General features: G+C 44.5%; 1 protein-coding gene across 4 annotated transcripts in view; it reads right to left on the bottom strand.

Annotated features, from left to right (window-relative positions):
* Positions 1-26,528, bottom strand: part of ZNF143 (zinc finger protein 143) — a 1,779,064-nt gene that overhangs the window by 1,242,078 nt on the left and 510,458 nt on the right. For all 4 annotated transcript variants that reach the window (XM_069623666.1, XM_069623668.1, XM_069623669.1 and 1 more), the window contains one exon: positions 6,676-6,756. In XM_069623666.1, coding sequence (XP_069479767.1) covers positions 6,676-6,756 — 81 coding nt within the window. The remainder of the gene's footprint in view (positions 1-6,675; positions 6,757-26,528) is intronic.

Below are 26,528 nucleotides of genomic sequence, written 5' to 3' on the forward strand. Positions count from 1 at the left end.
CGGTTTATGGACAACGTGTTTGGCGATCTGGTTGGCATCTCGGTCTGGGTTTACCTAGACGACATCTTGATCTTCTCGGACGATCTGAAGGAACATGTCTCGCATGTCCGTGAAGTACTTTTGCGTCTGTCACGTAATCACCTGTACGCCAAAGCCGAAAAATGCTCGTTTCACCGAAATAGCATGGAGTTCCTGGGATACGTAATCAGCAATGCAGGTATACACATGGATTCGGGCAAAGTGAAGGCTATTCAGAACTGGAAACAACCACATGACGTGAAGTCCCTTCAGCGGTTTTTGGGGTTCGCCAATTTTTATTGGCGCTTTATTCCGCAGTTTTCACAGGTCACGGCCCCATTGACACGTCTGACCAGTGTTAAGATACCTTTCCTTTGGGATCAAGAGGCTTCGACAGCCTTTGAGTGCTTGAAGACAGCGTTTAGTACAGCTCCTGTTTTGCGTCATCCTAACGATGAGATGCCGTATGTCATCGAAGCAGATGCCTCCAACTTCGCTGTTGGAGCGGTCCTACTGCAAAAACATCCTGCATCTGGCGATGAACATCCTGTGGCCTATTACTCTCGGAAACTCACCTCTAGTGAGTTGAACTATGCAGTCATTGAAAAAGAACTTTTGGCCATCAAGACGGCGTTTGAAGAATGGAGACATCATTTACTCGGTGGTCGTTTCCCTGTAGAAGTTCGTACCGACCATCGCAACTTGCAGTTCCTACGAACACTGCAGTGTCGCACTGCTCGCCAAGCCCGATGGGCCTTCTTCTTCTCTCACTTTGATTTTACAATCACATACATTCCTAGCTCCCAGAACCAGAAGGCAGATGCCTTATCTCGATCCTTGGACAAGGAAGAAGTGGGAACCGGTTTGGACACGCCTATGATATCTCCCAAACACTTTCTACTAACCTTAGCTCCGCATCTCCAGAAGATCATTCAAGAGACCTTGAGGGATCCGGGACGTGTCGATCTGCTGAAGAAACCCCAGATCTGCGAACGCGACGGTTTTTTGTTCTTCCTGAATCGATTATACATACCTTCGGCTGCCCTTCGCTTGGACATTCTCCATGGTTTTCACGATTCTCAAGTAGCTGGTCATCGTGGTATCAAGGCCACTCAGGAGTTGATCTCCAGACAATTCTGGTGGCCTGGATGGGCCAAAGAAGTAAAGTCATATGTGGAAAGTTGTCCTATCTGTGCCCAGACGAAGACACCCAGAAGAAAGCCTTTGGGACTACTTAAGCCTACTGAAACTCCTCCCTACCCTTGGCATACTATCGCCACCGACTTCATTGTTGAGCTTCCGCCCTCTGCAGATCACACTTGTGTCATGGTGGTCGTGGATTGTTTCACTAAATATGCACATTTCATTCCCTTCATAAAGATCCCAACTTCCTCCGAGATGGCTTTGGCTTTTCTACACGACATTTATCGGTTATATGGACTCCCTGAGAAGATCATCTCTGATCGTGGTTCACAATTTCTTTCTTCTTTCTGGCGTCAGTTGTGTAGTCATCTAGGTATCCACAGAGCCTTGAGCTCAGGCTATCACCCTCACACCAACGGTCAGACCGAAAGGACGAATCAAACCCTGGAGCAATACTTACGTTGCTATGCCAATGCCACTCAGTCAAACTGGCTAAAGTACCTGGACTTGGCGGAAGTTTCCTATAACAATGCGGCCCATGCTGCCACCGGCATCAGTCCTTTTTTTTGTTCAGCTGGACAACATCCCAAGCTGGTTCCTTTCTCACCTATGGTGCCCAGCTCTGTTCCGTCTGCGGATCACTTGGTCTTCAATATACAGAAACAACATGTCCTGGCCCGGAGAACCCTTACGGAGACACGTGAGCGCATGAAGGAGCAGGCTGATAGGGGCCGAACCACGGAGCCCGATCTCCAGGTGGGCGATCTGGTTTGGTTATCTTCCAAAAATCTACCTATTCGTAATCTGCCCACTAAATTGGCACCCCGGTTCTATGGGCCTTTCAAGATTGCCAAGCGTTTGTCCTCGGTGGCTTTTCGATTGGTGCTGCCCCGCACTTGGAGGATACACCCTGTCTTCCATGTCTCCCTTTTGAAGCCCTATGTGAAGGATGTCTTTCGACGCTCTGGTCCTCGGCCCTCCTCTGTTCTGGTACGGGGGGTTCCTGAGTTTGAGGTTCAGGAGGTCTGTGATTCGCGGATACGTCGGGGTGTGCTCCAATTCTTGATCGATTGGAAGGGTTATCCCACCTGTGATCGCACTTGGGAGCCGCACTATAATGTGCACGCTCCCCGGCTTATTCGTGAATACTTTCTTCATTTTCCCTGGAAGCCTGGGGCCCCGGGCCTTTCTGGGAGGGGGCATAGTGTCACGCCGCCCGTCCTGGGGTCTCCTTACCCGCTACGGCGCTCCCCGTCCTGGAGGCTGTATCCTCGTTTTCGGCTTCGGGGTCCGGGGGTGTCCTGGGTCCCAGGCGCTTCCGGGTTTCCTACGCGCACTACTTTGCGCATGCGCGGGCGCCCGCTCTCCGCTCTTCGCGCATGCGCAGTGCGCAGGATGCTCGATTCTGGAGGGTATGCGGCTCAAGCCTCGTTGTGGGGTGTCCGATGCCTGGGAGACGGCACGGCTTGCGTTGCAAGCCTCCCAGGTGCTGGTGGGCCTATTTAAGGAGCCCTGATCCTTTTCCAAACCGCGTCTCAACGCGGTTTGTTCTGGATCGTGTCTTTGCTGCCTTGCATTGTATTCCCGTTGCCTTCCACCTTCCCTAGTTCTGCCTGGGGAACCCTTGCCTTCCACCTTCCCTATTCCTGCCTGGGGAACCCTTGCCTTCCACCTTCCCTAGTTCTGCCTGGGGAACCCTGCCTTCCACTTTCTCCTGTCTCGCTCCATCTCCCTCCCTCCTTCCTTCCTGCTCCAGAGGTTCCGCTCGCCCTCCTTGGTTCTGGTCCCAGTTCAGTCCTTCCTGTTTGTTATTCGCTCTGAGTCTACCCCACTAGTTCCGTGCTCCTCTCCTTACCAGCCTGCTCTTCCTGTTCCTTGTCTTCGTCCCTGGAGGGACCGTACTGCTTCCAGTCCTCGGACCTGCCTTCCGTCGGAATCCCACTAAGGACCCCGGACCATCTACTCAGAGGCTCCCCCTGCCAGTGCTTGCACTGTCCTGACGCCACTCAATTCAGGGGTGAGCCAACCCGTGGCGTTGGGAGCCGGCTCATCTCCAATCCGGTTCCATTCGGGCTGGTGTTGGGCTGGTTTCATCAGTCACGTCTATCCGGATCATCTGACAGTCTGGCCTCATCACCAAGGAACCCAACCGGACGAACAGGTACGCAGCGTTCTCGTGACGCTACTTACAACAGCGTGCTATATATGCCTTCAATGACATCATCCTTGATGGAGGCCTTCAAGGGACATCGACTCGATGCCATCGACGCACAGCGCCCTCTGCTGAACATTTTTTCCGAAGCAGCTGAAGCTGGACAAAAGTGTCAAAGATGAGGAATAAGTGGGAGGACACAATCCATTCAAAAGTTCTCGACTCTCGAACAGAGATGAAGGTTTTGATCTCTCTGCTGTATGGTGCCATGGTTGAGGCAGGAAAAGGGAGCACTGATAAACTTTGGGGTAGGTGGGAAATAGACCTGGGCCTAGGATTGGATGGGTCATTATGGGAAAAATTGTGTTGCAGGGCATTTAAGGTCTTGATTGCCTGCCAATACAATCTTCCCGCATTTAAGGTCTTGATTACCCACCAGTACAAACTCCACACAATTAAGCTACTGCATCAATGGCAGTATGACCCGTTATGTCTTTCTAAAATGTTTGAGGCGGTGAGTCCACTTTGTTGGCACAAGAGTGGTGTGAGGGCAGATTATTTGCATATGTGGTGGGGGTGCGATAGGCTGCATGTTTTTTGGGATGAAGTGCTTGCATGGATAAAGTAGATGGATGGCGTAACTCAGGAACGAATGCTGTTACTTGTGCTGTTTGGTCTGGAAGAAGTTGAGGGGGAATATCAGTGTTTATCACACCGAGCACACTGATTATTGTTGGCGGCGACGACATGCTTGGCCATGCATTGGAAGAGGATATCGTTACCTGGGAAAATGGAGTGGGTCAACACGGCAAAAAATATGTATGCAATGGAAAGGATTACGGCAGCCATTCATTGACATAGTGTGGAACTGGAAATGGAATGGAGTGAATTCCGTACATGGTTTATGCCCCTTTGAGGTCCTTTAATGTCAGGAATATGGTGATGTTTTTGTTGGAAGGAGTAGCCCAGAGGGGGTGGGATTAGGACCTTTCCTGTGAAGGGTGGAATTCATTGTATAGCAATGGGCGGTGTAATTTTGGATATGATGGTTACCTTGCCTAATGTCTATATTTCAATTTATTTTCTTCTGCGTCGCACATGATGTTTTTCGAGGTTAATTTGTGTCAGGAAGTTTTTGTTGCTGATACTGTATTCTTTGTTTTGATGAGGTGTTTTTTTGCTTCTTTCCATCTTGCATTGTGAAAAATGACAAAAAAAATAAATTAAAACCACCTTTGAAAGGTACCTAAATACAGATCCTGGAGACAGGAGAGTCGTCACATCCATATCCAAACACATTAAGGAGGGAGAGCCCCCCCACCCAACAAGAGCCTACATGGAAAAATGGGAAATAGAGACAGGATGCACAATTGAAGAGACGGAGTGGAAGAAACTATGTGCACAGATGCCCAAATTATCTCGATCGCTCGAGATCCGAGAGACTTGGCTGAAACTAATGCTCCAGTGGCACCCGACGCCAGTCAGGTTGCATAGAATGTACCCAGGGACCTCACAACTTTGCTGGAGGGAGTGTGGAGGGCAGGGCACCTGGAGTCACATCTGGTGGGACTGCCCAAAAATAGACAACTACTGGAAATGGGTACGAGAGGCAATAGAGCAAGTCCTGGGAATCAAGTTTGGTGGGAACAGGGGACTAGAAATGTTTGAACTCAACAGGGTCTTGGAAGGCATTAAATCAAAGCCAAGCTGCAAACTCTATATCATAGAGTTTGCAGCTTGGCTGGCACGTGCAGGTGCTGGCACGTAAATGTAAGTCAAGAGACCTTTCACAAGATCATGAATGGGTGACAAAAATGTCATCAATTGTTGCCATGGAATGGCTCACATACTTGATACAAGGAGAACACAACAGGTTCAGAACGGACTGGTCAAGCCTACTGAGATACTTAAGGGACAGAGCACGCTGTGCATGCTGCCCCAGGTCCATGGGTCTCCTGGGAATAACAGAATGACTGGGTGAAGGCGACCTATAAAAGACACCCACGTGTGGAGCAACACAAAGGGAGGCCCAAAAGAGACATCAATGTCCATGTTGGAACGCCCCGACGAGCAGCTCTAGTACAAGGACAGCATCCGGATCAGGGGGAGGGGGACTGCATGCTGAAAGATGTTATGTTGTTTAAAAATGCAAATAAAAACTTATTGGGGGAAAAAATGTAAATTAAAAAAAATAATAAAGTAGGGACTAACATAGGCTGAATAAATGTATATATGACTTGAACAGCAAAATTAAGTACTTAAGCTTTGCTGAGGAAAACAGAAGAAATACATTAATTATTTTACAATTACTAAAATAACCAAACGGATTTCCCAGAGCAAACGTTTTAGTATATGCATACAATCATCAGCAGTTGGAAGATATTAGAAGGTTTCATGCTCGCTTCACTTTGGTGGATGTGGGAAGAGTAAGGAAGAGGCACGTTGAGCTTCAAGGGCTTATGGTCAAGTTAGGAGGTTTGATCCATAGTGCTAAAACTGAGAATGATACACTAATCTAGCAGCTGAAAAGTGAAGGATGTGTCTGCACAAGGATGAAAGAAGCTTCACATTATTACCACTTATTAGACCACTACTGCAGAAGATGCAGTTAATTCAAAAACTAACCTGATGCATGAATTCTCTAAGCAAACTGCAGCATGTTTACGTGCACAACAAGCGTTCTTGTTGTCGCTAGAATCATCTACTCAGTGCCAGTATTCTGTGACAAGTCTATATCCCTTCTCTCAGATTTGGTCACTCCAGGTCAAACCTACATTCATCCTTTCTCATTGGCACGCTGTTCATTGGCCACTTCTCTCAGTATTAAAAATGCCCCCACTGAAAGTTCTTTATATGAGCCAGAACTATACACCCGTTCTAAGGCCCAAAACAGGCCTTTTCCTGCTGTCTGTCCAAGATCAGATTTCAGTTCCATGCATTTTAACGGGCAACTGTAGTTGGGCCAACATTTTAACGTTAAAGGAGACATTGCAATTTTGAAAGTTGGAGACCTTTGACGATACCACCAACTCTGGCAATAGAATTCCCCAACTACATATCTTCCAACACAGAGTTGCAGCCGGTTCACCAACAAACACTTGGCAGCCATGATGCTCACAGGTCCACAATAGTTCAAAGAGTGTTTTGAAAGTCATAACAACCTACACAGACTTTACCTACTGTCTTCTTGCCCAGGGGACAATATGTTTATGAAATCTTCTTTTCCTCGACACAACAAACAACTTGTCCTAGGAGTGGGGCTATTGGAATTACACACCCCTTATGGGGGCTGCTATTCAGCATTTTCTAGCATTAACTGATACATACAGAAGATGACTTTAGGAGTTAAACCAATAATATACCTTTGGAAGTGTGATGAATGTATGCAGTAGTTCCATCCTCCAGTTGAACTGCTTGTCCATCTTCCAATCGCATATTTTCCACTATTTAAACAAAAACGGAGAAATCATCACATGCTGTATTTACCCTATTTGTTTTAAGATTATCAGTGAGCAACCAAGCTGGAACACAACCATCCATCTCCGGGGGGTGGTTAAGTAGTAAAAGTTACATAATTCTGTGCAGTTTCATTACAAGTTAGTCTTAGATAGTGGTGGCGTGTGCCTACCATCACCTGATTCTGATGATCACAAGTTGGATGCTGAATGATGTAAGGAAGACAAACTGAGAGGCACCTGTTATTTTAAGCAACGTTTGAATCCCAAATAAATGACAGTAAAAAAACTGCAAGCCATTTTGTGCCCGCTTAAAACTGATAACAGGGCTCTCAAATTTAAGTTAAGCTGAAACATTAGAGATTTTCCAGTACAATTACAGTATTCAATGTGGTTCACAACCAACCAAGAGCATTAGAAAAAAGATAATCGGCTCTGTAAACGGGAGCACCGCATAATGGTGTATGTAGTGAACAAACTGGGCATGACTGAGAATCGGATAATGGATAATTAATGCTTAAAAACATTTAGAGTGTCAGGAAGATTTTTGCACAACTCACTGGTGAGAGCTTTGTAACCACCTAACTTAATGGTTGAGCACTCTCACCCAAAAGCAAAGGCCAAGCTATTTTAAGGAAAGCATTAGGAAAGATGTTCTTTTTTGCTACTTTCGTCCCATAGACTTCTATGGAGCACCCTTTCCATTTGCTTCTTTTGAACCGTTTGGAGGTAGCTAAAGCCTTCTGCTTTACTTTCCTTGCCTGTTTGCTCATTCTTATGGAGCTGGAGGTAAATTCCTCTGCTTTACCAGCCAAATCGGCGATATTACTGCCAGTGGTATTACCACCAAACTCCCCCATGGAGTCCTATGGTCTCCAATTAATGAGGACTAACACTGCCTACCACCACTTGTAATCCGGCTGTAATTTCACAGGACCAAGTGGTGGTAACGGTAATATTGTTTGGTGGTATCTCAGCAGATTTACTTCCAAGATACCACCGATCGTGTAATGAAAATGTCTCTCTTTGTGAATTTCTTGTATTGTTACAATTGCACACACCACCTTGCAGTGAAATGCAGTTAGGATACTTTGAATATTGTTACTTTTACAAGATGCCCAAGACAAGCTGATGACAGCAGTGATATTTGTACCCTTTTTGGAACATTTTACTCATGCACTTTTGCATTTACAGCAAACGGCTACTAAAGGTGGCTAGCACCCTAAAATGGCTGTGCCACAAGGTTTTGCGCTTGTACTTTGGACATATTGTTCTTTGGCCTTCTTCTTGTCTTCTTCGGTCAGGAAATGTTTTATATGAAATTACCTTTCCTTGGGAAACCTGTGGCTTTTGCTAGCAGTTTGTGTGTGCGTGTGTGGCGAGAAGACGGGGATGGTACGGTCTAGTCCCAATCCACATCCCTGGTATCTGAATGTTTGTTGCTGGGCAGTTAATGCAGCCAGTCGCTGTCCATGATTGGATATCCACTGCATGTTTGAATGGTGCAGACCATTACAATTGGTGGGCTTGGGCATACTCCCAGCCCAAATCTTGGATAAAAAGAGGGGTTCTGCAGCTATTCGACAGATCTTTGTTGCAGCCAAGATTTCTACAAAGGGTAGCCCGCTGACAACCCGAGGACGATCCATGAAGCTGACCAGTATCGACTCCAGGGAAGCCCTCCACCCCTGTCCTGATTTCAAGAAGACCCTTGTTGGTGCTTTGATCAGTGGAAGCAACTAGCCCCAGCCCCTGTGTTGGGAAAGATTTTATTTTTTGCAACTTTCCCTCCATATTCTCATATGAAACTCCCTCTGTTTTTGATCCTGTCCTGACTTTTTGAAGGGAAGTATCGTTATGGGGGAAACCGACGGATCTATGTGATCCGACCACGGCTGATTTTGCCGCGGCCAGAAAGTTCGCATGAGAAAGGTGCGAACCACCAAATGTTTGCACCTTTCTCATGCGAACACACGTACATACCCACACCCACAACACACCCATGACACACCTCCCCACCGGCACCCTCAACACACCCCCACCATAAACAAACCCCACTTACCTTTTTATTCGTGCTGAGTCCCTGCGGCGCAAGTTCCCTTTCACGATCGGGAACCAGCGCCGCAGGGTCCTTTTCTTTATTTTTTTTCTCGCTATACTGTAAACCCCAGTTTTGTTTCTTTTTTTTTTCGCGGTTGTGCTGCCGGGGTGTCCCCCGCAACACCCCGCACTTTTTTTTTTTTTTTACTTACCTGCAATGCTACCACCAAAAGTTCAAAGTATTTTAGCATTTTTATAACTTTTTGTTCATGCGACCGTTTAGATGCAGTGTTTTTGTACAATACCGAAACCGACTAGTCCTTCAAACTATCAGTACTGGGAAAACTTGTTTACCTTTTGAATTCTTGTATTTTTACATTGCACACAGCACCTTACAGCGCAGTGCAATGGGAATGCTTTTGTATCACCATAACTTTTTACACATGGGATTTTTGGTTACTTTTATATAAACTGTGAGACATGCATATTATCAAGAGATGACAGACAACACAACAGTTTTGAAAATCTTTATTAAAAATGTCAGGATGGGTGTAACGCCTAACTTGCTCTATAGCTATGGTGGGGATTGGCCTACCTAAAGAAACAAAGGAACATCGATGTCTAAAACTCCAAAACAAACACTTGTCTGTGTTACACATTCAATACTTCAAAGTAATGTAGGGATATTCTAACTCAAAATAGTATTCAAAGGAAACACCTGGAGCAGTCTCTAGCTCCCTTTCCCAAGTTCGGAATACAGTTTCAAAGGACAATATTCTCAAGATCCTGGGGCTCCCCTTCCCCAAGCTTCAAACATTAAACTTTAAGTCACAACACCCTGTTCCAATAGAGCTAAGGGCTCTTCCCCAAGCTGTAGGTTCTGATGCACAATCAACAAAGTTCCAAAAGGGCTCAGGGATCTTTGCATAGGGCCATCTTAAGCATTTTTGGGGCCTGTGGCATGGACATCTTTGCCTCTCCCCCTCCACCAAACCAAAGGAATTAACGGATCAAGTATATCTAATATCCCCCCTCCCCCGTGAGCATAACCCATAGGTTGATATGCTGCCTCACAGCATTCAAAATAAGCATGTTTACTCCCTTTAAGTCCCCATTTGAAGGCCAACATTAGAAATCTACGAAGAGGTTACTTCTCTAGTATAGAAACAGGAGACTTTATATCAATTGCATCCTGGAAGGAATACAGCCTGTAGTATTAATGCAGGACTGTATGTAAAAGGTACATGTAACCCAGAATAGGCAGAGAATTCACATTAGATGCCTCAGAATACAACATTGTTCAAGCATGGATAGAGTAGACCAATTGTAAGGAAGGAGAAAGCTACACATAGCATAGCATGGATAGTGAATGCAGATTAGAAGCTACTAGGAAGGTGTCTCTATCCAGACAGACTGAGATTAGAAGTGGGACATGGTTTTCAAATAGTGTTGCCATTAGAGATCAAGGGGACAAGTGCCTGTGGTGTGCAATATATCAATGCTCACTACTATAGTGGAAGCAACTCTTTAGCCAGTGAAACCATGAGTGAGGCTTTTATGAAGATCATACCAGGAGAAGGAAATCACTCTAAAGAGCTGACAATTTTGAAAAGTTTAGGGACTGGCAATTCTGAGAGGTTAGGCAGAACAAGATTAAATCAGATGCCCAGGATCACACATTGCTTAAGGGGTGAAGCTGGGATCTGTGCCAACTCTGCTATTTTTGCATTTGAACACTTTCTTTTCCAGCTCTTACCATGTACTAAGACAATCTCATTTTATAAAACTGGCGTTCCCTAGACGGCTAATGATTTTATGTGTAAAATCAGCACAAGCAAATAACTAAGGTACTGTTTGGCGCATTTGCAAGAATTCAGTTCCACTCTCCATTTTTAAATTCTTTTTTTTTTTCTTTTCCTCAACTTTTGGACCCTCTCTTTTAAGCAGCATTTATCTATCTTGTTTTAGTATCTATTTGTCTAATCATAATTCTTATCTATTTGTATTTATACTCTGTGATAGTATTACTATAAGGTGACATGCGTACCCTAAGAAGTGTAATTTTGAATAGGCCTATTTTGGTTCAGGATAATGCCGAAGCACACAAGCGAAAACAAATGGGCAGTACGCCCCGGAGGCATCCTCCTGCTAGTGCCTCGAACAACAATAGACATACATCTCCAGCTGATATAAAACGTTTCTTTTTTGAGTCTAAACCCTTATCCTGTGACTTCACTGGTAAACCAATTGACCCTTGTTTTAAGTTCACCACGAGCGCCCAAGGCTCGAATGTAAAAAACTTCATGGGAGTTTCTGATAACACTCTTATTAAAGAGGGCGTAATCCCTCTTTTTAAAGAGCTTCACCCTATGCCTGTAATATGTGAAGCACCTGGATCCCCAGGGTCCAACACCAATTCCAACAGAAATCTAGAGCCTCAAACACTATGTCAGAATTCTTCAGGTCCTGCTGGTGCGGGTAGTTCATCATTACATGACTGTCATGCTCCCCCTCCACTCCCCCTGATCGAAAGCTGCTGCGGTTTATCGGATCCTCAGCCTGCAGTAATTGAATTAAGCTCGAACTTTTACCCGAAGTTTCTTTCATACATTCAGATACAGCACATAGTTTGGTCGCTTCATTTGCTGCCCCCACTCCCAGACGCGTCCCTGACATCTCGGCTAGACCACCCGATGACCCTATTTTGCCTTCAGTCATTTCTCCGTCCATTTTGATTGAGACCACGTTGCATGCCATGAATTTGGCCATTTCTTCCCTTTTTAAGCTGTTTGAAACGCTTGACCGAAAACTGCAGGCACATGATTGAGAAATTATTACATTGGCAAGCAATGCTTAAACATAGTATAGAAACGAATATCCGAAAAAAACTAAATCCAAACCTTGACAAATCACTAATTGTTGACAAGCCGCCTATCGACCCTATTACACAATCACAAGCTATAAAGTTTAAGACCTTACCTGCTTTTCCGAATGTAATTCACGACGATTTTTCTCTGCCCCAAGGCATTGAAAATCCGAAGGACAGGTCTTTGTCAGACCCTGTAGTTCCTGAAGACAAACAAGTGTTTAACATATTCTAACTTAATGGATCTAAGCCACGCAAAATAACACTTAAGCCAAAAAAGAACCTGGTTTGTAAAAAAACAAAAAATGGTAAAGATAAAACAAAAACAGCAACCTCAGCAAATAAAGCCTTCATTAAAGCCCTATCCTTGCCCAGGAAGAACACCACCATGGCTGCGGAAGCAGTACAAAAAAAATATAGCGCCTTGGCTAATGCTAAGAAAGCTAGTAACTATCCGACGGCTTGCCCTGTCGACATAATAGCTTATGACCCACTAGACGCGCTGGTTGAGGTCGCCGAACATGATAGGGCGGTGAATACACAAGCTTCACTTTCTTTAGTACCCCAATTTGCGGTGGTACAAGTAAAAGAGGGTGCTACCCTTGCAGCTTCATCACCTTGTTCTCCTGAGAGGATCTTAGATAAGAATGTTGAAGCCAGACGGAATGAAATCAGAAAGGAGATCGACTACTATATGACTAAACAGAGACCCTTGAATGCCCAAGCAGAGATGCTGAAGGATCCTAATATTCGGGAGATGCCCCATATAACAGTCCATACAGAAAAGAATCATGTGGCACAGTCACTCATTACGCCCCTGATTCCTGAGCTTTCCTCTTTAAAGAAAATGTCTGCTCCCCTTAAAATTCCTACTAACTCTGATAATACACCCACCACCAAGCAACTCACTATTGGTGCATCTGAAATGCCAATACAACAAGTAATAAAAACTGCGGTGGAAGAATATATGACCAACTTGAACAAAAATGCTACATTACATACGAAGTTAGAGGTTGACCAGCATACTATGCATTCACAAATAACTGATCTGAGCCGTTATCCAGCTGGTCCTGTTGCAAGGGCTGATACACTTCCACAACAACAAAACCACTCACTGGGTACAAACTGGTTGCACTCTAATAGATTTTCGTCTTTACCACCAACCAAAAAACTCGAAAATATCACCCAAACAAACGCTATATCCATTGATCATCCGATGCAGAGATATACCTTATGTGAAGTATGATTTAAATCGCTCTAGTATACTTGCAATACTAGCTGAAATTCCTGCGTTAGACGATCTGCAATCCTCCGATATTGATTTGGTGGAATTTATCTTCGATAATGATCTCTCTGTTGCACGGTTTTGGGTGTCCTCACAAGTTATGTTAAACACTTTGTGGCTTGCTAAACGAGAAATATATGAATTAGGGTTCGAGCCTCTCACTGCTGTGACAACTCAAGCTCCCATTTCTGCGGTGCAAAATCCATCAACGCAGACATATGTCTCCAATCAGAGACAGGGTTTATGTGTTCAGTCGATTAACCAAAATTATCATCCAATATCTCAATTTGTATCAAAGCAGTCGTAACTTACTTTTCAATATCCTCTGTCATCTTTGTCTATGATAAGTTGGAACACTCGAGGCTTCGGGCACTTATTGAGGAATGGTTCCAATAAGTTATCGCAGCATGATATTATTTTATTTCAAGAAACTTGGCTCACGGAGCGGCCAGTGTGGGACAACTTTGAAATAGTTTTTAACCCTGCAATACGATCTGTGAAAGGTCGGCCCATGTCCTGTCTCCTTATGGCCTTAAACAAGTCCTCAGAAATTTTTCTAGAACACCAGTCTGCGCCAAATCGATATACTCAATTGATAATTATCACAATAAGAGAACAAAGATATGCGATAGTAAATATATATTGGAATCCAGCTGCAATGTCCACCAAAACATTTCTTAAAGATCTGGAAGAGTTATGGTTAGAGATTATTAACTGGCGGGCGATTTAAATTTGCACTGTCTGGATGCCCCCCATAAACGTATGGATAGCAGACTGGTCTCCTGGAACACTTTTATTGAGACAAAAAACTTGGTTATGTTAAATGGTTCATGCCCTGCCGATAGCCCGCCACAGAACACATGGAAAAAAGGACATTTCAGTGCCATTATTGATTTCATTTATGTTAATCGTGAATTATTCTCTGATATTAAGTTGTTTTGTGTGATCCCCACTGAGGACAGTGATCATAACATATTGAATGTGAAATGGCACTGTATGGCTTCACAGGGAAAAAAGGAGATATATAATACATACCACCCCCTATTAGTAAACAAAGGTATGAATAGATTACACTGGACTGAATACAATTTGGCGATATTCGCCAGGGTATTTGAACAGACAATTGTGTATGAGAGGATCGTGACTTATTGCATACATTCGGTACAACAAAAAAGGCAAAGGCAAAGTACTTTCCCTTGCACTCTTTTGACAGGGAAGTACAGCGTCAAAAGTCCCGGTTTAGAAGGGAAAAAAAAGGTAGTTTTGGCTTTGCCTATCCAAGTTAAATGGCAAGCTCTTAAATCATTGAAAACAAAACATAAAAATTGGATGAAGGCCCATCGATCTATTCTTTATCAAACTGATGGAGAATGTATGCTCCAAAAGATGGGATCAAAAAACTCTGCGCAAATATGGGCACTAATTAATAAGACCAACCTTAATACGCAGATTTCATTACAAATCAATGAGGTAGCAGAGGCTCAATGGGTCGAACATTACACAAATTTGTAAGCCTGTCCTGAGCCTATAATTTCACCACTTAGTCAGTGTGATCCAGGAGTTTTTACTTTGCAATTCTCAGTAGCAGACATTTTATTTTATATTAATAAATCTAGTAGATCGCGTGCCCCTGGTCCAGACGGGATCTCTAATTACATGATGAAGCAAGATCCGAACCTATGGGCAAAGATTTTATATCAACTCTACTCCACAATCATGCGCACTCAACAATTGCCTAAATCATGGTCTCTCTCTATTATTGTCCCGGTGTTCAAGAAGGGTAATAGACAAGACCCCTCAAATTATAGACCGATTGCCCTCCTTGATACACCGGGCAAGATCTTTGCCCGGTTGATTCTCAGAGACTTGCGGGCTTGGATAGAAACCTCTGGTAATATCGATGTATTTCAAACTGGATTTGTTGCTGGTAAAGGCACGGCAATAAATATCACAGCAATCAATGCGATCAAAGCTAAGTGTGAATGCCTTAATCAGTCCTTGTTTTTAGCTTTCGTGGATTTTAAAGAGGCCTTTGATTCAAATCGATAGAAATCTTTTAATTAGTAAATTGATTAAAATGGGCTGCCCCGGTTCACTAATTAAACTGATTGCGCTTCTCCATACAAATACTGCAATTCAGATGAGAACTACTTTAGCTGGGCATTTAACCACTAAAATCCCGACAGCAAGAGGTCTGAAACAGGGCTGTATTCTGGCGGCCACTATTTTTAACCTGTTTATACTGGACATGGGCAAGAATTTTATTGATATCAACTCAGATGCTCCAAAACTCGGGTCTCATCAAATTGCATGGTTATTATATGCAGATGATCGTATTTTAATCTCTAAAACGCTGTCAGGTCTACAGCGGCTGATAAAAGGCCTTTCACTGTATGTTCAAAGCAATCATATGGCTATTAATTTAAGCAAAACACAGATCATGCAATGTCATAACAAAAAAAGGTGCCCCTTAAAATCGCCCATCTGGACTTTCCAAGAAGAGCTCCTCTCTATTACCCCACAATATAAATATTTAGGAGTGATTATTAACAATCTGAAGTGTGATATTCCTTATGTCCAGGATATAAAACAAAAGCTGCAAACCCTAATATGCCAAGCTAAAGTCCTCTTGCATAAATTTGGTAAATTTACATGTTCTCAGATACTTTTATATTACGCCCTAAAAGTTCTACCGATAATAACATACGGCTCTGAAACTAAATTACCAAGAGACCGTGTGTTTTGGGATCGACTCGAGGGAAAATTTTGGCGAGCAGTGTTTAAGTTACCGAATTCAACTCCAGGGCCTTTGATACGTTATGAGCTAGGAGTCCTTTCAATGTTTGTGTTTTATGCGTGGAAATTGTGTTCGTTAATGAGGAAATTTTTGCTGTGTATAAATTGTTCAGATTTATCTTATATATTGGCTATATACATGCTGAAATCCACACATCTTTTTCCCAATAAGTGGAGAAATTGTGTTACCAATCTTTTAGTAGAAGCCGACATTACTATTGAATTGCTTTTAATCAATCCCAATCGTGCCCAGAGAAAACTATATCAGCATGACTGGATTTGCACTTTAGAGTTTTGCTCGCGGTATACAGATTATAGCGGTCTGCCTTTCGGTACGAAAAGAATGAGAACTGCTGCCTCTTATTTACTTAAATTCCCCTCGCCCCACTTCAGAAACAACGATCTCCAATTTAGACTCAATCTATGGCCCACCAGAGAAATTTTAGCTCGAAGAGGTCAAATAACAAAACAAGAAAATATTTGTCGGTTTTGTCAATTACCAGAGTGTGAGGAAACTTTAAAACACTTGATAGTAGGTTGCTCTTCATTAAAAGAATTACGCTGTACATTCTTTAAAAAAATGTATGAAAATTATAACTGCTTAACTAAAGATGTACTTTGGTTTAGAATATTCTCCTCACCTCTGCAAGCTGTCCGGATAGCTACTGTCCAATTTATGTTAGCACTAAATCTTGAGAGATAACAAGTACAGCTTAAATATGTGTGTTATGTAATTAACGTCCTCTTCACATGTGGTTTATTAATGGTTTTAACGATGTGGTAATTCAAACCTATTTTAGATTGTTTTTATAAATGATAATTCAGATGATGTACATATATGAATTGCGATTTTGCCACCTTTTGCTGTTGTTGTAAAATGATGAAATGCTGAAGCAGAGGGGTTGTAGGGTTTTGTTCGGTACTGATTTGAGCTTGATTTTATTTTGAATTCATTTTGATGTTGAATGTGATTAACTTGTGTTATATATTAAATTGAACGGTTGATTACCAACCAACCAATTAATAAAAAAAAAAAAAAAAAAAAACTGACTTGCAAAGTATACAAATCACATTTCCAAACCAGACAATTTTTAAAAACAAAATATTACAGAAGGGTGTTATGCAAAATGGGAATGATTCTAGCTTCATTCTCTCCATCATCAAGGGAAGTATATAAGTACCAGCATACCAATCGATGTGATTGTACAGATTTAATCTAGGTAAGTCTTTTGTACTTTTAAGTTTAAATACTTCCAAAACAATGACTTGTGAAATTGTCATTCATAAACATGCAGAAAAACCTTTGACTTTTATACAAAAGCAAAACGTTTTTTGTGTCAAATGAGCAGACTTTAAAATATGCTTGCCCAAGGCCTACATCTGGTCCGCTCTCTCCTATCTACCACCCCTTCCACTCAAATGGCCTACATAAGAAGAAAGATCAAGTAATGAGCTAAATGATTCCACCTCGATGCAAGAAGGCAAACCTCACAGAAGACAGCACTGTAATGCAAGAGACATTATATGATTTGACCAGGATCACAGTATCGTCTGCTGGCAAAGCCAGCATAAAAGCATGTACACTTTGGTTCCACAGTCTTTTATTCACCTCTTGGACTAATAGCTTATGCTCATCTTTGGAGGGCTTGCCTAGAGAACGCTCAATCTGAACAAACCAATTTCTAGACCTTCAGCATACGAATGACATGTTAGTTTTTATAGAAACCCCTATCGGGTGCAGGAACATTGCTGATAATAAAAGCCCTTATGCTGCAAAACCAGGTACATATGCAGGTAGGTTTATAAACTTCAGACATAGGAAAGGTTCAGCCAGCCTTGCTGGAATGTGCTCTTCTAAGCTTTCACATGAACACATATCTCTGCACATGAGTGCTTAATACACTGAGCTAACCTCTGAACCAATGTGGCACTCAATTTATCAATATGCATTTCAACTTGGCTATTGCACATGATCAACATAATTCCCACAAGAAGGAAAGAATACTACAGAAGTTGTGTCGTACGGACACAAACTATGTATTCCATAGTGAACACAGAAAGCATTACATGATTAATCGATCAAGGCAGAATGTGTGGTTAACGTAGTTCGAGCTATTCAGTGTTTTGCTCCCACTTAGTTGGCTCCCCTCGGCTGCAGCTTCACTCTGTCAGCATTCTAATTCCAGCAACTTAGTTTCTCTTGTTTTCTGAACTTGCAGCCTTTTCCATGAATTTCAATCGGAGGCCTTTCGGCAATGTGCTGTCTGCACATGAGCGCCCGTGTGCAGACAGCACATTGCCGAAAAGCCCCTGAGGTTTCAACACATTTCAATGGTTGCCGCGTTCTTTTATTTAGTTTCTCCCGTCAACTGCTTTGTAGTACTTGAGGTCAGGGTCTTGCTGCCTGCCCCTCAGATACCCCTGGAGGACTCCTGCGTTCAGGGGAACAAGCACTTCTCGGCCACACCAAAGAGACCGGGGTCGGGAGGTGGGTGTGTGTGTGTGTGTGTGTGTGTGTGTGTTTGTGTATATAATATCTCTGAAGACACTTGTCGCTGCTTTAGCCCTTGGACTAGTGGGACAAACTAGTGTGTGGAAACATTTTAGTTTTGCAACTTTCCCTCCACCGTTTTCTATGGAACCCCATTTTTTGTTGCTCTGTTTTGTATGCAGTCCTGACTTTTGGATGGGAGGAGACACATTCAGCTTCACTTTTATTGGCTTTTGCTCACGTGTTATGTTGAAACGGATCAGTCCATCAGACTATCAGTACTAGGAAAATATGTTTCCCTTTTTTGTATTCTTGTATTTTCATATTGCACATAGCATCTTAAAATGAGGTGCAGTGGGGATCATTTTATTACCCAATCTTAAGGTGCTGTGTGCGGCAGAAGGAAATTACAGATGCCATAGAAAAAGACTGAGGAAAGCAGACCCCATCAAGAGAAACCCAAAAAGGGGTGCCCAGAGTACAAAACAAGAATGAGGAACTAGATTCCTACTCACTCAAGAGTCAGAAAACAAAACTATAGTCCAGCGAAAAGTGCAGGGAACACACCAGATGAGGAGACTATCACACAAGATGGAAATTCTACCTAACAGTTCTAAAGGCTGAAAATAAATAACTTTGTTTTATGACTGATTGTCTAAATTGAATTATTGTTTGCCATACTGTGTGTACTCATAAAGGGCACCTGACCCCACGCACACTCTCCTTAGACTAAGCCTTGACTGCTCTCCATTGCTACCTTGATTGGGTTTTGGCTAACCTCTCAGAACGCCTTGTTCACTATAACTAGGGTGGCCTCCCACAATCTGTCCACAAGACCAGAATCTAGAAATCTAGTCTCAACACCTTTTCTAGCATTCTGCCGACTGCCAGGTGGACTGACCAACTCCCTCGTGGGCTACCCCACCAGAACTGCCTCATTTCCGCATTCAAGCCCGGTGGCCGCTAGCTTGTGCAACAACCCGCCTTCTCCAGCTTCCTATCTTCAAGGGAACATATTCTGGAGCAGCTTATGCGACCATGACTTGAAGGACACCTGTTGTCGTCTGCAAAATGTGATTGTCACTGGTACTTGCATTCCTCCATCCCGTGAAGTGTCCTGAAGAGGTTTGCATCATTTGAATTTGCATTTCTTCGCCAACAGGTTTTGCATCCGGCAGTTGCACCCGACCTGAAGTATCCTTGAACATGCAACCCCTGGGCACCTCGCAATGGAACAAAGGATGAAGACTACACTCCTAGCAAATCCCCAGTCGACCCATCATGATCCCTATGAACATCGGAGTCAAGGGGGTAAGTAAGCATACCTGTGCCTGTCCGCCCCTCGTCCTCCATAAGATAACATTGGGAACAAGTCCCTTTGTCTCCCATCTCCCTCTTACTTACCTTTGGTCGTCAAACCTGGGGCAGATATCCTGCCCATGGCCTTGGGTCTGGAAAAGAGAGGAGAGTTTACCTGCCTTCTGGTAAATTGTTGTTGAACTTTTAAATAGTTCAAAACCATTCTGAATCAACATCACAAGTCAATTGCATCACTTTATAGAACCCATACCTATCAGAAACCTTGTGTTGGAATCTGTGATTTTTGGGCACTATGTCACATACATTGTGGGGTTGGTTCTTCTAAAGTATAGGGATTTGCACTTGTGAATGGCTCATCATTTGAACTGCATCTGCATTACGTACCTGTTTTACATTGGAACGTTATTTCATGATGTATAGTGAATTAACATAATGGTGTTGGTATATATTTCATTATAGAGTATTGAATGATAATACTTGTTAGGCAAGATTGTATGCAGTAACCTGTGGGAGACTGCACCAGCCTTGTCCTTTTGGCAATAGTTAACCCAACCTTTGGTATAAGCATGTAATACACAAGTTGGTAGAATGACTGAGCAGCCAGGCTTCTCTCAAGAGGGGTCAATGTGAACTGTAGGGTTATAACGAACAAGTTACTTACCAACTGGTTATGTTGTTTCGACTGGATGTTCCTCCAACGTATTCCCCATCTTAGATATTCACGTCCAGCTTTAGAAAATATTTCTCGGCAGAGGGCGTCATGCGTCGATGGCGCCGAGTGGAGGTCCCTCGAAGGCCTCTGTCGAGGGTGACGTCATCGGGTATACAAGTAGCTTGCGCAGCGTCCGTTGGCCGCAGTTTTGTTTTTCCCCTCTTGCTCGTGATGATAGTCAGTGTAGGTCGACATGGTTCGGCCTTGCGAGAGTTGAAGTAGTGATAACCTTGGAAATTCTCCAGAGGGTTAGCTGGGAGGGTGATGAGGAATACGTTGAAGGAACATCCAGTCGAAAGAACGTTACCAGTTGGTAAGTAACTTGTTCTTCGAATAGATTGTGTCCTCCAACGTATTCCTCATCTTAGAGAGACTCCCAAAGCAGTGTAAGAATGGAGTGTAAGAAGGAGGAGGGAGTAGAATTATTAGAATTTTTTTTTATAGTGCTGAATATAGTACTGCCTTACCAAAGACAAGTTCCTTAGAGAGGGAAGCGTCTAAACTGTAAACTTTGTGAAAGTATGTATTGAGGACCAAGTCGCTGCATCACAAATCGACTGAACGTGGACACCCCTTTGTAGGGCTGTCGAAGAGGCCATACGTCTGGTCGAGTGGGCCCTCAAGCCTTCTTTACCAGCCAATCTGTAGCATTCGGTAATGCAAAGTACAATCCATCTTGACAAGGTCTGTTTAGACACTGCTTGACCCAATTTCCTTCCAGTGTAGCCAATAAAAAGTTTATCAACTCTAAGCTTGGAGAGCCTAGAAATATAAAAACGTAATGCCCTTCTAGGTCCAACCTGTGGAGTTTTTCTTCCTCCTTACAGGGATGCAGGGGAGGATAGAAAGCGGGCAAAAAAAAAAGAGGGTCTAACCCTCAAATCAACCCGGTCTTTGTGGAACACAGTTTAGGGTGGCCTGGAAGATAGTGGCTGCAACTCGCTCACTCTTCTTGCAGATGTTAATGCGACCAATAAAATGGTCTTGAAGGTTAACAACCTTAAAGGGCATGGTGCAAGGGTTCAAACGGGGCAAACTTTAAAAACTTTAGAACCAGATTAAGATCCTAAACTGGAACTTGGAAAGAAGAAGGTGGGAACACATTTGTGAGCCCTTTTAGGAATTGGATTATCAAAGGAATTTTAAAATAGGAACACTCTTCCGAAGAGCGCTTAAAAATAGAAAGCTCTGCCAAATAACCTTTACCGGTCCAAACATTGAAACCCTTATGTGCCAGTGATAAGAGGAAAGATAACACATCTGGGATTGAACATAGAACATGATCAATATTCTTTTCCCTGCACCAGTTGCAAAACCTCTTCCAACGGCAACGGTGCAGAGACTTTGTTGCTGGCCTTCTTGCCGAAACAACACTTCCATGACGTCATCCGGGAGGTCCCAATCCTTGTATCTCAGCCTTTCAGATACCAAGCATGAAGGTTGAGAGTGTTGACCTCTGAATGGAGAACCTGACCCTCCCTTTGTTAGAGAAGATTCTCTCTCTGGGGAAGATGAATTGGAGGACAGATGGACATATCTAGAAGGTCCGGGTAGCACGTTCTCCTGGCACAATCTGGGGCAATTAGGACCATGCGGCTTCCGAACCGTCTCAACCTCCAGATTACTTGAGGAATGACTGGGATCGGTGGAAATGCGTAAAGTAGTAGGAATTCCCAGTCCACCATGAACGTGTCTCCTAGAGCTCCTCTCTGAGGAAACTCCCTTGTGCAATACCTTTCGCACTTCCGGTTGACTCCGGTCGCAAACAGGTCTATTTGAGGGATTCCCCAAAGGGCTAAGATCTCTTGAAGGACTTCCTGAGCTAGCTCCCACTCATGGGAGACTGTGCCCTGCCTGCTCAGAGCGTTCACCATCGTGTTCTTCTCTCCGGCTAGGTGAACTGCTGATAAGGAGATTCCTTCTTTAATTGCCCAGTATCAGAGCTGCACTGCCTCTCTGCACAGAGGTAGTGACCCTACACCCCCTCTTTTGTTGAGGTAATGCATGTCCACAGTGTTGTCTGTCATTATCAGGACATTCTTCCCTCTGACCGAGGGCAGAAAAGCCTTCAGCGCTAGTCTGATTGCCTTCAGCGCTAAAAGGTTGATGTGTAGTTTGGACACTGATGGAGACCAACGACCGCTGATTGTCAGATCGTTGGTATGGGCTCCCCACCCCATGAGTGAGGCGTCCGTCACTACGGTAATCTCCGGCCATGGTTGCCAAAAACTTTCTCCTTTCAGATATTGTTCTCGCAGGTCCACCATAGAAGGTCTTGTTGAACCCTGCTCAGGACCTGAAGTAGATCGGTCATCTTTCCTGAGAACTGGGACCATTGCGTCTTTAGAGCCCATTGAAGGGATCTCATTCTCAGGCGAGCCTCTGTCACTAGGATGGTGCAGGATGCCATGAGGCCAAGCAACCTCAAGAAGTCGTAGGCCAGAAGATTTTGGGAAACCTGAAATTTAGAGACCATCTGAAGAACGTCTTGAGCCCTCGTCTTGGGAGGTGATGTGAGGAATCACCCACGTGGACCTGGTGGTGAGACCGGGATTCAGTTGAGCGCGTAGTGTAGCCGTAGAAATCTTCCTGACAATGCAACTCCCAATAGTACCAAAGAACTATTTTGGAAGGGGAATTGCCCGGAAGATTATGGTGAGTCGGAACACAGCTGCCTAGACAGAGAACACAGTGTTAGGAGTCTTGTTCACGACACAAACAAGAGAAAAACCATGATTGAGCAAACCAAAGTACTCACGTAAAGAGATACTTTTGGGGAATGATAGCAAGTCAAACTGAGGGCCAGAGATATCCAGGAAACCAGTCTTGGTGCTTGTCCGTGAAGTGTTCCAGCAGTGGAAGTGGGACAACCAGAAGAGATAGGAAGTCCATCCGAGGAGCGTGGTTCCAAAAATAAGGACAATCCAACCTACACCTGTACCCGCCGGCACGCGGACGCCTGTAGAGGAATGGAAGTCTGTGATAAGGTTCCAACGTAAATGTGTTCCTTGTGATAAGTTCCCAAAATGAGTTTTCCGTGTAACAAGTTCCATGTAGATGAAGAAGAGAGTTTGTGCTTGCAAATGGACCGTGGACAAAACAGAGGAATGGTCGAGTGGATCAGGAAGTGCAAAAAAAAAAAGAGTTCCGAGGCGACAAGGCAAACTAGCGTAAGACAAGAGGAATGGTCGTTCGTTCTGAGGTCAAGGATAACCAGGCATCAAAGGACAAGGCCAAGGGAGTCCAAAATCAATCCGTAAGACAAAACAAGGTCGTAGTTCAAGGCAAGAGGTAACAACAAGATGAGCTCCAAAAATCAAAATTCAGAAGCAGCGTTCAATGGTCAGGGCGGAGCTTTATAGAGTCACGTGACCGTGAGGGTAACGTCGCACACGCCGTAGACTTGCACGTACGTGCTCAGGCGACCAGCGTTTCCAAGGCAACCCCCAGCGTTGTCGAAGGTTTTGGAAACGTAAATAGAAACGCTTTGGCTCCAAAGATCTCGGGGATTCGGAACTTGCATGTTTAAAATAATCTTTGGTGGTACGGAGAGCTGGTTTCCTGACAGGTGAGCTCTTTCCCAAGGATGTATCCAATACCGCTCCGATGTACTGGAGCTGTTGAGAAGGTGTCATCTGTGACTTCTTTAAATTGAGGGAGAAGCCCAGTCTGTGAAGAGAGTAGCAAGTAACTTCCAGATGATCCAGGGCTTGTTCGGGAGAAAACGCCCTGATCAACCAATCGTCCAGGTAGGGGTAGACATGGATCCTCCCTCTCCTGAGATACGCTGCCACTACCACCATCAGTTTGGTGAAAACCCTCGGGGCGGAGGTCAACCCGAATGGCAGGACTCAAAACTGAAAGTGCGTGCCGCCAATGGCGAACCTCAGGTATTTTCTGTGCTTGGGATGTATTGACACATGAAAATAAGCGTCCTGAAGGTCCAATGACACCAACCAATCCTGAAGTTGAAGGACCTGAAGGATCTGAGAAAGAGTAACCATCTTGAACTTGTCTTTCCTGAGGAACTTGTTCAAGTATCTCAAGTCCAAGATGGGTCTCAGTCCTCCGTCCTTTTTGGGAATCAAAAAATATGGGAAGTACCAACCCTTGTTCCTCTCGGCTACAGGCATTGGTTCTATAGCGCCTTTCTCTAGCAGGGTTAAAATCTCCTACTGTAGGAGCGGATCTGGAAACTTCAAAGTGTGTCTCCCTGGTGGATTGTTTTGAGGCTGTGTTAAGAATGAAAGGCAGTAACCTTGGGATATTGCTTCCAGAGCCCAAGCATCTGAAGTAATAGCTCGCCATTCTTGCAGATTCTGAGAGAGTCTGCCCCCCACCGGTGTTACATGATGCAAGCCCTCAAAGCGGTTTTGGGGCGGATGCTGCGGCTGCTGATGGCAAGGAAGCCGCAGCTGGAGCTGGCTTAGCACTTTTACCTCGTTCACCACGAGGGATTTTTCTTTGGCCTTTTTGACTGGCCATTCCTCTTGCCTTTCCATATGAAGCGTATTAACGATAGGATCATCCCCTCCAAGAATTTCCTGATGAACGAAAAGGCTGAGGTTACCTGATAGCTGCTCCCAAAGACTTGGCAGCCGCTTTTGAGGTCTGCAACCTCTCAAGGCTCTCGTCAGCCTTGCTGCCAAAAAGGCGAGACCCGTCAATAGGCATGTTTAGGAGACGGGACTGCACATCTGGTATGAAACCCGACTTCCGAAGCCACGCAAACCTGCGCTAGTAGCCGTGGACCTGCTGACGGTGTCTGCAGTGTCTTCCTCTTCTGGTATATGCTCCGCCACCACGGAGATGCACTCCCAGAGAGTGCATGAGAATTTTTCCAAGGCACATGTGGAGTTGGCCGATTTTAGGCCATACTCCCTGCTGAAAATGCCTTGCATGCCCATCCATCCACACGCTGGTCATCCCTATCTGGAGGGATAGATGGGTACGCTGCTTTATTGGATGTAGCAGTGGCTGCCTGGACCACCAGACTCTCGGGAGTGGGGTGTTTGGACAGATAGCCGGGGTCGCTACTGGAAGGGCGATATTTTGATGTAAGGGACTTCTTCACAGCAGGAATAGCAGGGTTTTCCCAATTCTTGGCCACCCTATTTTGCAAAGCCAAGAGGAAAGGTAAAACTGGATCAGTGGGCGGGCCTTGATCTAGAATGTCCATCAGATCATCCTGGAGAAATTTGGTCTGTGGTCTAGTCCAACCTAAATAATTAACCACCTTTGTCATTAGTTGACGGAATGAGGAATTGGCATGGTCTCCTGGTTCTGGCTTTCCAAATTTTGCCTCAGGTGATGTATCCACACCATTAGCATTGTGTAATGTCTCTATGAGATCCCTCATTCTACTCTCTTCTGAGATGAGACATTCTGGAACATTTGGGGTGCCATATTCCAAGCCAAATGTGACCTCCTCATCCTCAGACCTGTCCTGCTCCCCGAAAATGAAGGATAGGGATTTAAAGAATTCTTTCCTGGAAAAAGGAGTGAAAGTCTTCTCTGTAGGAACTGTTGTTGAAGAGGGTTTAGGCTGTGCAGCTTTCTCTTTTGCGGCAACCTGTTCAGATGACAACTGGAGCCTTAGGAATTTTCAGCGCCGACGACTTAGGCGTCGACAAAGGCGTCAAGGCGCTCTTCGAGGCTTTGTCCTTCGAGCTATGTGGGACCTTGGATGGCATCAATGACCTCAAACGGTCGTCTCGACTCGAGCGGCCTTTCTTGCTCGGCGTCCTCGAGGGTTCCCGATCAGCTCTTCTTCAATCAGCCGGGGTCGAGGAAGCGCAAATGTCGGTACGGGAACGCTCCCGGCCAGCTACCGAGGAAGGCACGGTCCGAGGCTTAGCCCTCTCAAATACTTCCATCATTTTTCACCCTGAAAGCTTCCCACTCTTCGGAAGAAGAGTGTTTTGTGGGGCATTTGATTCTTTTGGGAGAGTCGTCCGACGACGAAGTGGATGGGGACTGGTGGCGTCTCTTCTTCGACCTTTTCGTCAAAGATGAGGAGTGGTGGGAGCCACTTCGGGATCTCGACCTATAAGTCCTATCACGTCAAGGAGATTCTTTATGGGTTCTCGACTCGCCGTTGGAGGATTTTCGGTCGGATTTTGTCTGTCGACCCACCTGCAGTTTTCCCTTCCTCTCTCGCAAGGCCTTACCGGTCATCTCCTGACACTTTGTGCAGGCCTCCGTGTCGTGATCTTCACCGAGGCACCACAAACACGATCGGTGTGGGTCA

The sequence above is a fragment of the Ambystoma mexicanum genome, chromosome 11 (genome assembly GCF_040938575.1).
Source record: "Ambystoma mexicanum isolate Mex_15411 chromosome 11, UKY_AmexF1_1, whole genome shotgun sequence".
NCBI lineage: Eukaryota > Metazoa > Chordata > Amphibia > Caudata > Ambystomatidae > Ambystoma > Ambystoma mexicanum.